General features: G+C 39.3%; 1 protein-coding gene across 3 annotated transcripts in view; it reads left to right on the top strand.

The window, feature by feature from the left end:
* The window catches only part of DGCR2 (DiGeorge syndrome critical region gene 2), a 42266-nt gene that overhangs the window by 12767 nt on the left and 12041 nt on the right, over positions 1–17458 (top strand). For 2 of the 3 annotated variants that reach the window (XM_064393157.1, XM_064393159.1), the window contains exons 2-4: positions 7406–7528; positions 15173–15300; positions 16463–16680. In XM_064393157.1, the coding sequence (XP_064249227.1) occupies positions 7406–7528; positions 15173–15300; positions 16463–16680 (469 nt within the window). The remainder of the gene's footprint in view (positions 1–7405; positions 7529–15172; positions 15301–16462; positions 16681–17458) is intronic. The other variant, XM_064393158.1, reaches the window with a different exon arrangement.

Here is a 17458-nt window from a genome sequence, read left to right as displayed (position 1 = left end):
AAGTACAGATGATTACCTTAAGGACAGTTTTTTCACCTATCTGCTGAGGACTACATTATAACCATTATATTGTTGTGTTGGAAGTATAAAGAGTGTTATAAAGTTTATGTCACTGCAGTAAATACCAGTGTAGAGCAATATTGATTGTGTTGAGCATAAATATCCTCTTGAGCATAAATATCAGATATAGAGCTGTGTGTGTTTGTTTGATGGTGGTGGGTGTGGTGTTCCTTCTGCTGTTTTGTTTCTGGTGCTTGTTTGCAGGCATTTGGTGAGCACTGGTGTTCAGCAGAATCTCCAGGAGTGAAGGACTTGGGGAGTTGGGCTTTTTGCTGGCAGGGACTGGGATCTGATCATACTCGTGCAGTGTAGCATGGCTCAGGTTATATAGAAACAGTGATTTAAGAAAAAATAATTTTCAGTTTTAGTAAACTTGTTCCTAAATGTGTTAAAATATGAAAGGATAATGCAACATGTAGGTACAGGTCTTAAGTATGTAGGTTGAGTATTACAAAACATAAGAAAGACCTGTTGGACAAGTTAAAATCTGAATAAGAAGAGTTACTGGTCTAAGCACTTGTAGTTAGAGTTTTTGTTAATGCTTAATCAGCTTTTGATGACTGTAATTGCCTCTTGAAATCTGAACAGAATATTCCCTTGCAGGTTGGTTCATCTGGTCTGGGACAATGAGTGACTTACACTGAGAAAGGAGGAAGTATTTTTGTCCTTTGTTTTCCTTTGGTCTGTAAATAAAAATGATGCCAGAGGATCTACTATGTTCAACCTTTAGAAATGTGATCAAAATAAGCAAAGTAAGTTTGATGTACACACAAACCTGCCATTGTTCATTAAAAGCTTATGTATAAACCCAAACCATGTAGTTCAACCTTATCTCTTCAGTACATGAATTTCAGAGTAATAGCTTATAATTGAAATAGCATTAAATGCTGGGTGTACATTTAAGCAAATCTCAATTTTCATACAAATGAAGTTCAGCAGACAAGAACAATTAGTGTAGCAAATAAAAAATTACATTTCTTTGTGTTAAAAACTGAAATAGATTAAAATCTATACTTGCTGTGTAAACACTAACACCTAGTGCATTTGTAGTCTTAGCTACTAAAAGACTGTCTTAATTTATCAGACTTTACTAACTGGTGAATCCTTTAATAAAGAAAAGTTCAGTAATTGCAGTCAGAAGAACTCGAACTTTCATAACCAGTGATTGTAGTCACTAAGTTTAATTTCTGTATCAAAGCACTTTGATGAATTGAGAGTCATATTTTGGAGGTTTTAGTTTCAGCCTCTGGTTCCTCATCTGTACCTCTGAATTTGTGAATTGCTGTGATACCCAGGTTTTTGTACTGCTGGAGGGTTCATATTTTAAGGCTAGGAACATAAGTGAGGGGAATGATCTATTTGTCAGGGATACATTTCTACTTTAGGATCTATTGCTCCTTTTTCCACAGGTTTCTGTAGTGTTAATCTTTGGTGTCTTGAAAATATAAGGTTGAAATTTAGATTTTGAGAACTTTGATGTGTTTGCCTAATGCTTTTCAGTAGATGTTTATTACTACATGTGCCTGAGATAGGGCCTTGCCATTTTTATTGGATGTAACATTTCTTCCAGCTGAATTTCTTCTGTATCTCTGTCTTCAATTGCAGCAGGATAGATAATCCTGCTAAAACAGTATCAAAGTTTTCTCATTTGCCCAGCAGCTTATCTTTGCAGGAAATGTTTACAGCTGCTGGCTTGTGCTCATTGCCACGAGCTGTTTCCCCCCTGCTCCTTGTGTCACCCCAGTGGTGTGACCTGGGAGCCCTGGTCCTCACTCCTGGCTTTTCTGCTGCTGGGGAGGTGAAGGTCCCAACTGTGTCAATGTTTGCAGTTAGAACAAATATTTAAAACAACAGACATTAGTAGATGTTCTGTCTTTGGTGGCAGGCAACTATTATGATACCCCAATTCCACATTAATGGTTGCTGGATTTGTACAGCCATATTTCTGCTGAATTAGCTGGAGCATGCAATCTTTCTGGTTGCAAGGGGACAGACCAGAGCTGATCTGACTTAATGTGGACAGACAGTAGCTAATTTGATCTAAGGCTTGCTGTTTCAAAGCCAACTGATCACATTCACTTAGGAAACTGAACCAGCAAGGTGAACTTGTTTAGAATCAACACTTTGTCTCATGTGTCTGTTACAGCCTTGCTTGGGTATTGGAAGCTCTAAAATGAGATGTACTGCATTGAAAATAGTTTCACATACTGGACATGGACCCTCCCTACCTTTCTTTAAAATAAAACAATTGTTTTGAGTAACCATTTATCCCTTGTGTCTTGCATAAAAAGGGGAAAGATTAATAAAAAAATAATTGCAGTTTATATGTGAGCAGGAGGTGTCTTAGTCCAAATTAACCTCAAAAGTCTTAAAAAATGATGCAGAAAATACAGGTTTCAGGAAGTGTAATAATCAGGGCAGCTCAGTGATCAGTGTGCATCTGCTCAGGAAGGATGCACTGCAGCTTCTCAGTGCTTGGGCTCCAGGAGGAAAACGTTCTCAATTACACAGAGGAGTACATGAGGTTGTTAAACCTGAAAAGGCTTCCTGGATCATTCTGTAGTGGCCAAGGTCTGTTTGTTTTTTGAAACACATGAAGCTGGCTGGAAATTAGAGGGAGCATGTGTGCGTGTGTGTTTTATTCATCTATCATGAAGTACGTCCTGTGGATAATGCTTCTTGTGAGTGGGTTTTCTTTTGAGTGCTTTGCAGAAAATCAGAAATTATCCTGCTGTAAAGAAAATTCAAAAAGCTAGTTGACCCCTGTGTTGAAATGCACAATAAATTCTGTGAAACACCTAGCATTCAACGTGCAGTGGGCAAAATCTTCAGAACAAAAGCTCTGTGAGCATGTAAGCAACCACCTTGAAAGATTAGGTTTTTCCTGTATGAAACCTCAGTTTTTCTGGTAGTCAAAAATCTTGTTGGTTTTGCTGCTGGCTAGCTTAGAAAAATATGTGACAGCTAAAGCAGAGGAATGCATCTTGTGTGGCAGTGTTTAAATTTATTTATAATCTTGTCATTTTTGGTTTGATGAAGTAAATTTCCAACTGTTTTGTAAGTTTTCTTTTAAATTTCAAATTACAAGTCCATAACTAGCCTTGGTAAGACTTCTTTCAGATGAATGACTTGTGGATGGGTTATATTATCTAATAACATGTCCAAGCACGTTGGTATTAGGTTTTTTTTGGCCTTCACTTGACAGTAAGTTTTATCTTGGGTTGTATATTTAGCTTGTAGAATTGATGGTCTGAATATGATTTCAGTTTTTCTGCTTTTTGTATGAAATTAAGGAATTTCTTGTTTTCTGTATCCAGTTTATGGTAGTGAAACAGGTGAAGTGCTACCAGAGAACACACTGTTGTTACTTAATATTTTTGGCAGAAATTTGCTCTGGTGCAGGTGTGCTGGTGAACGGGCAGGTTGCTTGGGGTCTAGGGAATAACCACGGTGTCACCATGGAGGAATAGAGCCAGCAGGCTTCCTGCAGGTTCATCTTGTCTGTAGCCTTTGGCAAACCCTTGAATTGTTCTGGACTTTGTTGTAACTGGCATGAGGATGCACTGGTTGGTAAGATTGGTGAGGGTTAATGTTGTAGAAGTGCTCTGAGACAGTCTCTTCATTTCACTATCATGACACCTCAGTGCTTCAAGTGTTTTCACGTTCTCACACTGCCTGAACTTTGTGATCTTTTGCAAGTTTCTGCTCTCTATAGTGCAAAAACTACAATTGCTGCTATTTTCAGTGTTTTAGTTGTCTCCTTTCTTCCCAGCAAATGCCAGATAAATTTAATTGCTCTGCAAGACGATTTCAGTGTACTAAATTTCATCTTGTAGCATAGCAAGGACTGCATCTGATGCTGAAAAGAAAAGCCTTTTATGTTAGAACTGCACATGTGAATCATTATACTGCTGATGTCACTCGTCACATCATACGTGAGTGCTGGCGGAGGTTGCATTTCCACATTTTCACTTCGAGGCAATTGTTGATGCCCTTGGCTTAATGTTGTCTTGTGCTTCTGCTCCAACAGCTGCTTGCTCTTAGCTGAACTTCTGCCATTACATATTTACCAGTGATTTGAAAATATGAAATGTTTCTGCATTTAACAGCTGGTAGAAAGTATGGTTTTAGTGCTGTGTGGAGGTGATAGAGCAAGAAAGGATGAAGAATGTACCTTAAACTGAGTTACCATCATCAGCTGGGAACTGTGAGGGATATCTGGCTTTAAGGACAGAAATGTACTGATATTTTTGAAATCTTTGCTATTCTTCAAAAGAACTGAAAATATATGGGTGAAGAAGCAGTTTTTATTTACCACACTCCTGGAAAGTACAAAGTCTGACCATGTTTTAAGTGATTACTTGCATTCCAGGGAAGATGGATGGTCACATAATGTTGTACTATTCAGTACTGCCCATACATCTTCCTGACTCCTGTCCTGCTGCTGGCAGTGTGACTTGCCTTTTCTGTGGTGGAGATGGGCTTGAGATGTTTTCATTTATCTGCTGTTTTAACTGAAAAATAGGCTACTGACATGAAATGTTTCACAGGGTTCTGGAGACCAGCATATACCCTGTGCATCCTTGCTTCTCCCACATATCTCCACTCCTGGTCTAAGTATCTTACAGCTTTTTTATAGACTTCCATCTATTTTTATGTCTGTGTCTTACTGCTGATGGCTATGGGTCGGGATGGTTTAGGATGGCTTATTGACAGAGATTTTAATTCCACGGTATTTCTTTGTGTCACATTTGCCCCCTCCACAGCAGAATTGCATAGCAGTTCATGTTCCCTGGTCTGAAATAATTAGTGCATCTGACAGCATGATCCCCATTGGGAACAATGGTACAGCTGGTCTGAAAGGTGTTTTACTAGAAATGTTTTGTACTCTTCCATGTATCCACATTCTTCAGAGAGGAGTGTCTCTAACACAGGAAGCAATGACATTACAGCATGTAGCTGGCATTTTTTTAATGCCCATAATGCTGAGATGGAGTCATCCTTTTATCTGAGCCAGTCGTGTAATTATACATAAAATAGTAATAGCATGTAGGAAATTGCAGACACACAGAAGTATTCTTGACTGTTTTTCCCTTGTGCAGGTTGGCATTCCTGGTGGATGCTGTCTGTGAAGCCAGAAGGATGCAGAATAACTTTGTTCACAGGGTGTATGTGACAGTTCCATTGAAAATAAGCAGTAAAAGATAAGCTCAAGTTTATATTAAAGTACTGAATTCTGCCATAACTAAGGGTGGATGCAGTGCAAACCTGGAGCTGGGCTGAGAGTAGTCTTTGATGTGTTAAAAGATCTGCCACAGGCCCTGGTGTAAATTCTGTCCTTGAAACTGTAGCAGCAAGACTTTCTAAGGAACCTCCCACTGTGTCCTGACCTTGTGCAAAAGTGGCGAAAGAAGCTGCAATCATTCACCAAATGGTGCTTTCTGTGGACTGGAAATCTGAGTGCTTTCAGTTTCAGCTTGAGGTTTTGTATTTGTTTCATTTGGTGGTTTGTGTGTTGTTGGGTTTTTCCCTCTAAGTTAGAAGGAGATTTAATTATCTCATAGATATTAGATTTTAAATTATTTAGCTTAAAGATAGATTTTAAATTTTCTCTTGCTATATTGGGTAAGTGAAGCTTTTCCTCTAGTGTTTACACACCCCTCAACCATTTTATTCCTCTTTTCCCTATTCAGGCTAAATAAATTCCTTCTTTCTATTTTTTTTTTCTGAGGGGGAAGTCATTATGACTGGTAATTTATTTCTTTTCCATTTCCCCTGTGCTCATTCTCTGTTAGCTGTTTGGGCTGAGTAAAGCTCTAAATGGGTGAGAACACTGTCAGGTCTGTTGTTGCCCTCCGCAGTCTGGCAGGTCCGTGTGAGTTCTTAGCATCTTGTGACCTGAATGTTTGCTCTGAGTAGGTGGTTGCTAAGAGGATGTGCCTGCTTTTATTTTTCTAGAAGAGCAGGTCTGTGCTTTACAGAGGAACCAGTAGTAGGACTGGATTTTAGTCTAACATCAAATTAGAAGCCTGTTATCAATATGTTATACCAATTACCAGGTGTATGTGTACAGCTTTTATTGAGAGTGCCTGGTGACTGGGTTTATTACGCCCAGTCATGTTTGAACACTTAAATGTGACCTCTGTCTTGATTTAGCTGAGGCATGTGTTTCAAGAAGTAACAGCTGCAATTACAGTCTGCTCTTACATTGTAAACTGTGGATGAGAGAATGCATACCTGTATTTTAAATTCTCTTTTAGTGATTTCCTTCTGCAAGATACTTGCCTTCTGGATCCATTCAAAATCAGTATGTTTTTCATATAAACATCTTTTTTTATGTTTGAAAAGGTGTTCATTCTCTAGACATAAATTACCTGGGATTAGTGCAGTTCACTGAGAGGAAAATGTGCTAAATTGCTCAAAAACAGTGGTTGGAAAATTGACAGCCACTGTCTAGAAGAAAGATGGACACTGATGGTTAGGTGCAAAAATGAACCTGTGGATGGTGTTGGCACTGGCAGACTGGCTGTGAACAAGCTTAGGATTGTTCACTTTTGTAGACAGACCTTTTTATTCCCTGCAAAGTGTTTTGAGGGACATAAAATGAAGCTGAGTTATTAGGTTCTGGCATTTGATAGATGGAATTGAAAAAAATAAGGTTTTAAAAAAGTTGTACTTTTTATAATGCTAATTAGGTGTGACAGTGTAGTGATGGCAAGTAGGCAGTGAACTCAGAGAAGCAGGAGCAACATGTTTGCAGATTGTGACAGTTTCTAGTAAAGGATATGTTCACAGGGAGAAATTCTACAAAAGACCTGAAGCTAGAAAGTGAAAACAGGTTCATGGATACAGATATTGTGTTGCAAGTAGTTCTGTGAAAAGTCTCTAAATCAGATTGGGCATTTGTGCAAGCCTAGTGGGTTCTGGCATACGCAGTGATTGGAATGGAAATAGGATTCTGAGGCTGTTGCATAATGCAGTGCTTACCTATCAAAGCATATTTTTGTTGAACTTCAGCTCTGGGAAAATTGAACAGGCACTCCTCAGTGCCCCACAAGAAGCAAATGGGTAATGCTGTGGTAATAGCTGCTCATCAGGAAGGTTTTACCACGGATGTCTTGAGAGAATTCATTTCCCATACCCTCCTGTCTGTTAAAACCACAGACATGCAGTTTAGGACATGAGGTGATCTGAACTGAAGGATTTTCTAACAGGCTGAGTTAACCAGAGATTTTGTCCGTTGTGCTTCACTGATCCATTACATGACAGATGATTAATATGTGTATGAATTTGCAAGCATAAACACCATTTCAAACAAAGCACCATTTTTTTTCTCTTTCCCCAGAGCTCCGCTGCACCCCAGGGCAGTTTGCGTGTCGGAGTGGGACCATCCAGTGCATCCCTTCCAACTGGCAGTGTGATGGATGGCCCACCTGCGAGGATGAGAGCGATGAAGTGGACTGTCCAGGTCAGTACATCTAAGAGATTCACTTACCCATAGCCCTGTACCAGCTTACTTTGCAGCAGTACTTTGACTCTTTCAGGTTTTTTGGGTATTTTTATTTGAAATTGGTGATTGTTTGGTAGAACTGTAGCCATTATTAACAAAGACTGAGTTGGCTTCTCTTCATTTTCAGCAGCTAATACCACAAACAGTTTTTTACTTGTCTGAGTTATCCTTTCATTCTTACAGTAAGAGCAGTTATCCTGAAGATGAGGAGAGTTTAAGAGACTTTCCTGACAAGGAAAAAATGTTGCAGTTAAACTGAAATGACACATGAGCCTGTGGTGAAATTTGGAATTACTGATTTGGTTGTGTATTGCTCAGACGGTGCTGGGTGACATTGCTGGACTTGGGTAGAGAACTTGTTTTATTGCTCCCTGTTCTGAATATGCTTCTTGTGCTTAAGTGGGGAACTTTGCTCTGCCAGACAAGCTGGTGCATTTGCACTTCATAAGCTCCTAGATATGCTTTGAGGAGCCTGTCACCAGCAGCGGATCTCTGCTAAAGCTACTGGATACTGAGCTGTGCTTAAAAACAAGCCAAGAAATATTGTGACTGTACAATCACAGTTTTGAAGGTTTTCAGTTGTTCTTGAAAAACAGGCTAGGGCAGCTCTTTCTGTATATCTTAAAAGTGAATTGACCTGTGATTTTTTTTCTGTTAAGAACAATGAGACAGGTATCTGAAAGCATGAATTCAACTGTGGCACAATTGAAAGCTTTTTATCTTTACAGTGTGACTAAATTACATTCAAAAACTGTTTTAAGAAGTTCTTTTCCAGTGTACTACTTCATTTTCTTGTCAGAGAATCACGTGAACTCTGTGGCATTGCCATAACAGCATTCATCATTCTGAGTTCTCAGTTATTTTAGAGAGGTGCTACAAAATAGTAACATTGATGTTTCACAGCAACAAATTATTTTAAATTTTCATATTATCTAAAGGAATTAGAGACAAAAATCTAACACTCAAATTTTGAAACTGTGCTAGAGTTAGCCATCTTCCCAGTGTGTACAAAAAATTAAAAGAATGTCAGTGCTCTTTTAAGAAAATTTTTTGTTAGTCTGTGTGTGTGAATGTGAAGTAAAGGGGAAAAACAGTCAGTAGTTTCTTTTGACACTGAAAATTAAGCTGTGCCATTGATGGACTGTTTAAGGATATTCTTTACAGTGTGGATGTCCTAAAGAAAATTGCTTTTATAGCTGTGCTGTTATTCTTCTTTTTAGCTAACTTTGGCCAAACGTAAAAAAGCTACGGACATAATAAAATTCTGGAGTATAATGGAATTCAGTGGCTAGGGGAGGACAGAGTTATGTTATGTTTGGATTTACTCAAAAAGCACTGAAAACTTTGCTTGTGGGAACATTTGAACTTCCACATTAATAGAAAACTATTTTTATCTTCTCCTGTTCCTGATGTATTAGTCAGCAACTTAAGTTTTGCTTGGAGTGTGCACCAGAGTGGTGTTGACTAAGGACTGGAGTTCCAAAGAATGTTTGGTATATTGATAGGAGGATTTTATGGGAGTAATATTTCTCAATGCATAGGTTTGGGTGTTGTTTGGGGTGTAAACTGTCTAGCCTGACATGATAAGAAGAACTTGAAGGTTAAAGAAATGAAATGTGGGAGAGACTTGGTTCACCACCATGTCTGTGTGCAGGAAGAGAAGAAAAATGTCTGTAAATACCATAGGGGAAAATGCTGGACAGCAGAGAGAGAAAAGTATTCCACTTGATGAGAGGAATAATTAGATAAGTAATTGGTGAAATGGCTGTGCTCAGTAAAACAGCCAGAAAGCAGGTGTGGTGTTTGTGAAAGAACTGAGGTATTTGCAGAGAAATGTGAGGAGTGCAGCCAGCAAACCAGAGGAACAAGAAGTACTCGTGTAGGATGTAAAAACTATTATACCTGTAACAATAAACTTGGTGGGATTGCATTGTGACCTGCCATGGGTGTAGAAGGGCAGGTGTTGTTCAGAGCTGTCAAGAATAGAAGAGGTTGGTGTGCATGGGAATGCTGTGGTGGAGCATGAAGAGGAGTAGCATCAATGAAAGTAAACCTGAGGGCAGAACCAGTTTGGAAGAGCCCAGGGTGCTTGTGTTGAGGAAAGCAGTGACGAGTCACAGGAGAGACATTGATTGGGGAGCTAATGCTACTAATAATAGTATCAAAGTCATACTGAGGAGTGGCAACTTTCTTCTTTGGCCACTGAATTAACAAGAAATGATGCAGCTTTAAATATAGACAATACCTTTGGATTAGATGAGCAGTTGTATGATGATTCAGCTAAATGTAAATACTTTAATTAAAAAGTTCTTCCCTTCAATAAAGGCAGTCTGAAGACTAAAAGAGCTGGTTAGTGAAGCCACCTGGACTTGTGAAACTTGGAGAATTATAACATCCTTAAATTAAAAGGCATGAAAACTCTCTGAAGCATGAAAAGAAAGCATGCAAGAAAGGGCCCTGAATCTGGTTGTGGAGCTTGTTAATCCTCAGCCTTTGAGCCACTAATGGCACACTCCAACATGAGCAACTCGGAACAGATCAATGGCAGTGAATTAGGGTTTTGTGGTGGTGTTAAAAGTGTGTTTCACTGACTCCTTAGTCATGTTGGTGTTTTGAAAGGTTTGTTACAAAGCCATTGTAAGCTGTTTGCCTCTGTTGGTTCACCTTTTTTAGGTCTAATTTCATTTATGTTAGTAACAAAGGTCCTATTAAAAGAAGAGAATTTATGATTAATAAATTAGTTTGGTAATCATGTATTGGCTGAAGTGCAAGAAACAGTCCAAATTGTAAGACTTTTTGTTTAAATGTCTTCTGACGTTGTTTTCAGAACACAAGTAAGACATTTAATTCATTGACTAAATAAGTGTGTGAGATGCCTATTTTTTGCCATATTTCTCTGAAGATTGTCATTATAGCTGTTTTTATTCTTACTATCTCTTATCACAATGACCATTTTCCTTTAAAACATGGAATTCCTTTCAGTCCCAAATTTTCCATGTGCAAAGCACTGTTCCCCCTGCCCTTCCCACTAGGCACCCATGTGTCAGTGGAATTTGCAGCAGTGATTTCCCTCAATTCATCTCTGACAGACTAAAACCAGTGTCTGCCTACTTTTGTGAGCAATACTAAAAGTTGCTGGGAGGGTTTATTATGTAGCATGTGCCTGTGACTCGTTTCTACTTTAGCACTCGAGCTTCAAGAAATTTGTGAACTCTTTCATGTCAGCAGTAAATGATCCTAAAAATAGTTTATCCCAAAGTGGTGTGTTTTATGAAATGGTAGAAACAGGCATTAATGTCTTGAACCAGAACTTTTACAAATGGGAATTTATTCTTTCTAATCACTTTCTCTCGTGTTTCTACACAAGCAATCAAAGTAGAAACATAACTTTTTCGCCTTTAGAAAAGTTCTGTATTTAAATCTATAAGAGGGATCTGCAGTTTACCTTTACTGCTTATTGGATTTCCAGCTTTGCTTCTACCAGAATATCAGATCAGCTTCTGCAGATATCCTGCCTTCTTTGCAGGCCTTGTGGTGTAACTCATTTTCAGGAGGCTGAGCAGAGCAGGGTTTAGTAGAGCTCTGGCTGTGTTTTCCTCCCAAACTGCAGGCTTGATGTTTTTTTCTGTTGCCTATGAATGAAAATGGATGTCTTAAATTCAAGTGCCCTTCATAAATCCTATCCATATCAGTTTTACATCTTTCTGTTCTGATGAAGCAGCAGCTGCAGCAACCTGTTTTGAAGTGATCAAAAACAGCTTTGTGTTTTGTTTCACCAAGGATGTTTTGTATGGTTGAAGTGACTCTTGACATTTGTGCACTTTTTAGTTCATCTCTTTTTTTCAAAGCTAGGTATTAATGATAAAAACTTCTGAGCATTTCCACACCTTTCCTGAGCCCTTGCTGAACTCCTATTTTTTTTTACCCTGCCTTGTGTTGTTTAAATTATAAGCTGTTTTCTGGCAGTCCATTACCTTGAATAGCACTCAGCACAGCAGGATGCTGTTCTTGCTTGGCATTGATGTCCTTGCACAATACAGTTGATAACACACAGCATGGAGCTGCTTGATCTGAGAAGAATCACTCCTCTCTAGGAGCTTCTGAACTATATTTCCAAATACTGAGGCACAAAACTGGACTTAATCTTGAAGTTCTCTCACCTCTTAAATTACCAGATAGAATTAGAAGCTTTCTAAGCTTTCAGTAGTTAATATGCTGGACAGAAAATTTGAACCTTTGGGGAGAAGGCAGCTTTTATGTAAATTTTGAGAATCTGTGTTTAAACAGGAACAACTCAAATCTTGGAACTAATAAGATGTGGCAAGACCTGGTTGTTTCACAGGCAGTTTAATTTTGACATCATTTGACATAGTACATCCATCCTTATGAAGGGTTTTGCTTGAGTGACTTGACATCTGTGAAACAGTTTTCCAAAAGGTAGAAGGAGCCATCAGCATGGCAGACTTCTATTCTGACTTGGTAGCTTCAAGTTTTAAACAACTGAAAATAGCCACAGAACCACCACTGTTGGACAACTTTCTCTTGATGGATAGCCCTGTACTTAGACTATAATTGTGCTGGAGTGAATTAGATAGCAACTGTAAATTGGAAGGAGCTGGGTGAATACTAATCATGACTTGATCCATTGGGAAGCACATTGGAGGATGCTTGTGTTCACCACTTTAATATTCAAAGGGTGAAAAAAAATAGTGCCCCATGAGTTTTTCCTTGAACCCATTTTTTCATTTTCTGTCCCAACTAGCCAGCAAATGACATTTCTGGAGTAATTATATAAAGTCAGTGAAACAGATCTATATCTGTCTTGGCTAGTAAGAATACCACTGTTGCTGTTATTGCCTGTGGTTGTAGCATTTAGAAGAATAAAGATATTGAAAAATAACTGATCTTCCAAAATTTCATTGCTTTCAGGATATGAAGTGTGCATGTAAGCACTGAAAATGATGGCTTTTCCTTTGTGAAACACTCAAACAGGGTTACGTTCTCATCTTCTGAGTTAAGTTGTATCTCTGAGTCCATGGCACTCTAATTTATTTTTAAAGATAAAATTATTTGTAAAAAGGAAGTAGGAACAGCACGTAAAATTCTTCCGCAGAGTGTTGCAAAAGTGGAATAGAAATCCAGTCCAATTACACCTTTGCCACCAGAATCTGCAACAGCTTTTCATGGCAGTCAAGTGACTTAGAGGCTTGTTAGCATCTTTTTATTGCCCTGCAGAAAGTTGTCATTGTTGCTTTTCTTGGGAGACAGATATTCAGGTCAAATAGAAGCAATTTAATATTTGAAGAGCACCAGTTTATTAAGCAGCTGACAGCATTGGGCTTGAAGAAGTGGCTTGTGGTGGCTGCTTTGTGCCACTTCAGTCCTGGTTTCAGCAGTGAATCTGCTGACAAGGGCAGATGCTGAGGAAGGAGTGAGTTCTGCTTCCTGGGTGCAGACGGATGGAACTCTCTTTATGTGGGATCTGTGCAGCTATTTTTCAAAGCATCTGGCATAAATTCTGTTAATTTAGGATGTTAGCCTGTGTAACCCTTCCTTAACCTTGCATGTTAAAACCTGTGAACTTTTGTTTTATTCCTGGGGGAGATAAATTGTTAAGTCCTCGTGGGCGTTGTGTTTAGCTGCGGAGGGTCAGCCATATGGTGCTGCATCTGCTCTCACTTCTCAGAGGGAACTGAACCTTCATGTGTTTGGTTCTGACTGGTTCTTTGGGTTTTGCTGTTACCATTTAATGCCGGGGGAAAATAGAGCTCCCCATGCTGAGCTCAGTAGAATTTGATAAAGCATTTTACATTAGTTAGTGTTATTTTTAAAGTCTTGCTATAATTGAAGATTTGCTTTTTCAATGTCTCAGTATCGCTCTGAATATCATAGTGTAAACAGTGCTACTGAACCATTAGGATTAAAAACAGATTCTAAAACTAAAAATAGATTAGCTTTTAAAGTAATAAAAAATCAGTAATCTTCACTGTCAAATAATTTTACCATTTTGCCTGCTTTGAAATGTACGCTGTCTGAGTTTCTTGACACTGACTTCTTGCCTGTGATAGATAGTGTATTCTAATACTGAAGACCAGAATTTGTGCTCTATTCCTGTAAGGCCATGTGAGTATATTATGCACAGCCATTCCTTAATGGGTGATCTCTGTAGACATGTAATTCCTAGGATAACGTGATAATTAAATAGCCCTTGCTTATCCCATTAACCCAGGGCAAACTCAGTATGCTAGAGACAGATGAATGCAAAGCAACTCTGCTGTTCCTGGGCTCCAGCTAGGGATTTGTTTTGCTCATCAGTGCCTACATTTGTTCCAAGGAGTGCACTGTTTGATGTTGGGTCTTGTGGAGGTCTTTCCCCCAGGTAATGCAGTGAACAGCCTGCAGCTCGGGGTTTAAATTACCATGAAATTGCTGTGGACCTCTTGCTTTGCAAAGATAGTCTGAAAAGAGAGAGTTTTATTGACATGGTTTCATATATATTTCAAACAGATGTAGTTGAACCTGTTGAAGAAGACTGTGCAGCTTCTCTTTATTTGGGATCATGACTTTGTTTGTTTGGTTTAGCAAGGCTAAATGGAGCTAATCAGCTTTAAAGGAAAATAAGGAGATTTTTTTATATAGAAATGAACGTCTACATAACTCTGTGCTGGTTAAACCCTATTACCTTCAATAACATCTAGTAGTATTAATAACATACAAGCAGATATGTATAATGCTTATATTGTTGGTTTTTTAATTACTCTCTTTTCAAGGTTAATCTCTTGTTTCCACGTTAATCATTCTTGGTGCCCACCTCCATGTTTCTCTAAGGTTTCTCTGCACCACTGTGCCAGCCTTCCTGCTTAGGAACCTGCTAGTTGTGCTGGCTCTGGCCCATCCTGCCTCCACCTGAACTGGGTGTTCCTTATTTACTCCTGGTAGGCACATGGAGCCCTCCAGCCCCTTTTCTTGAATAACATCTTACACCATTACTGAATCTAGTGGTCATGTACCCCTGTTAACCCTGACAACTGAGATGAGGGGCTGGGGGGGGGTTTATTTCAGAAATCATCAACTAACTTTTCCTTTAGAAGCTTGGGAGTGAATAAAAAAGCCTCGTTCTTCTGGTTGAAGATCAGTCTCCTTTCCTGGTTTTAATTACATCCTACATCTCAGAGCTTGTGTTGGAAAATGTATTGGAGGAGTTATCTTATGTCCTTGAACACACAGCTGAGGAACAAAGCAGCTGGGGAGTGGGTAGTTCTGTAAACAGGAACAGATACAATGTGCTGGGGATGATGCATTTGCTGCAGCAGTTGAAATGAGGGGCAGCAAGTCCTGTGTACAATTGAAGGCTGGTGAGAATCTGCCAAAATATTTTGTTTACCCTGCAGGACTCATGTAATGGCTTGTTGGTTCTTTTCAGTTGAAGGTATTTCAGTTACCTGCTGAGTAAAATGGCCAAGCTGTTACTGCAGCACCTGCCATCTTTGCTTACCTGAGTCAGGTATCACACATGTCTTGAATTAAAACCCAGACAAAGTTTAATAAAACAAAATCTGCTTTTGCTTGCATCTTTCACTAACTGTTCCTCCTGGTCCCCAGGCTTGACAGGGGACCAGCGAGCCTACCATGGGAAGGAGAATGTGGACTCGAGGCACGGCTGGGGGAGAGCAGGGGACACCACCCGCTTCCACGCCGTCAACATGGCACAGCCCGTCCGCTTCAGCAGTAAGTTGCAGACTGGGAAATCTGGGCCATCTCTCTGCTCATTAATTGGCAAATCTAGGCTATTTTTAAATTAAAAAGTAATAGCATTTTCTCTTTCATAGCTTTTTGGGCAAACTTTGATGTGCAATGCTATTTCAGGTGTTTGTGTGTTTCTTTTATATACATCCTGCATGGTTTATGTAGCAGACCAGTGCATGCAAAGAATGCCATGTCCCTATTAATCCTCTCTTTGTGAAACCAGAGTTGCAATTTTCTGTTACAACTCATTGCAGAGTTGTAACAGAATAAAAAAGGATAAAAAAACTCAAAAGAAACAAAACAGATTAGAGGCTTGAGAGCAGACCTGGGAATTGCAATGAACAGAAAACAGTTTCTGAATTTTAATTTTCTTAGGCAATTAAAAATTAATAGTACAAATGCAGGTTTAAATGTCATCTCCCTGTCCTGTGATTCTCTCTATTAGTCACCCACCACCTCCAAGAATGTTGGTCAAAAGCCCGTGGGCCTGTTTTGTCCAGAAAAGCCTCAAGGCTTTTGTTTGAGGTTCCCTCAGTTGAGTTAATGGAGAGAAAGCAGAGACAGCAGTTCACAACATCACCTTCTTACTTCCTAAAGGTCTGCTTTACAGTGGTGGTTTTTCCAAAGCAACCAAGAATTTCCCCAGAACTTCTGTTGTCTTCAGTGATTGAGTCTTGGGGCAGACAGGATTATAGGAGTACTTTTGAGAATGTAAGAGTAGGTTAAAAACTTCAAAGCAAGTTGAATGTATTGCTAATCACCTAAGAGAAACACTTCATTAAATTGGCCACCTCTGGGGTTTTTGAGCTGCTTGTTTTTGCTTGGATTGATCAAATTTATTGGTTTTATAAAGATGTGCAGGGAAATGTCTTCCACAGTAGATGGTCAGTTCTAAAGATTTTAAAGGCTGTGACAATGTGATGGGACTTTACTAGGGGCTTAATCTTTTTAAAAACATGTGAAAAAAAATCAACATTTATCAGAAACTGTAGTAAAGTCTTCAGGGATCTGTAATGTGTGCAACTCCTCCTGTGGAGGTGAAGTGTACACACTGTTGTGTATACGTGTCCCAGTGATAATTGATTAAGGTGCATTATATTAAAGGTCCTAATTTGGGGGGAACGGTTTCCCTTCTATTCTTCATGTTTCCTAGGAAAGTGCCCAACAGGATGGCACCACTATGAGGGCACAGCCAGCTGTTACAGGGTGTATTTAAATGGGGAGAACTACTGGGATGCTGTGCAGACATGTCAGCGGGTGAACGGGTCCCTCGCCACCTTCACTGCAGACCAAGAGCTCACCTTCATCCTGGCACAGGAGTGGGACTTGGAAGAAAAAGCTTTTGTAAGGAAGGACCAGCGTAGGTGAGTAGGGAGAAAAGGACAAAGATCTCATGTTACAGAGAATAGTTTCCAGTTTGTGTAGAAAATCAAATGGTAAAATTTACGTCAGGTGAATGAGCCAGTATGAACGTGGCTGTTTGGCAGTGCCCCATCTGCAGTTTATGTTTTAATTAATATTAACAGATAATTCAATTCACTAGAGACTTCTTATCAGCAGGGTCTTCTTATCTTCAGGTTGTCTTAGCAAGGTACAGGTATTCTTGAACTGCATCAGGGAAGGTGGATTTAACAATGACTGCTGCTGCAGTGCCGTGTATAGAAATAATTACTTAAATTTTTCAACAAGAGTTTGATTTCCATGAAATACCAGTAGCTCTAACAAAGAGCAACTTTGAGATAGGACTGAAGTAAAAAGGCATTTTGAGTTGCAGCTACTGTGTTTGAGTGGTTTTAGATATTTCATTCTGTTAGTTCACAACAAACAAGTCCTCCTCCTTCTGCCTATGGGTTTTTTGTCACTCATGGGCTGCCGTGACAGATCACCAGGAGTGGCTGAGCAATGGTGTGTCTCTGTCTCTGGAGAGTTGAATGGTTTAATCCAGAGCAGTCTGACCTAAGTTGTTTATGTTCAGAAATACTTGACTTCTGAATGCTGCTGTGTGATTTTTGGGTTTGGGATACTGAAGTGCTGCCATGACAACAGAATAAGGTGCTGCTTATGAGTAGAAATAAAGGACACAGTTAGTTATAATTTGTAAACCTAGAAAACTACTAAGTATTTTATCAAGTATTTTCCTCT

This window comes from Passer domesticus, chromosome 17, assembly GCF_036417665.1.
Source record: "Passer domesticus isolate bPasDom1 chromosome 17, bPasDom1.hap1, whole genome shotgun sequence".
NCBI lineage: Eukaryota > Metazoa > Chordata > Aves > Passeriformes > Passeridae > Passer > Passer domesticus.
The sequence above is the reverse complement of the archived record's forward strand: the minus strand, read 5'-3'. Positions and strand labels throughout refer to the sequence as shown.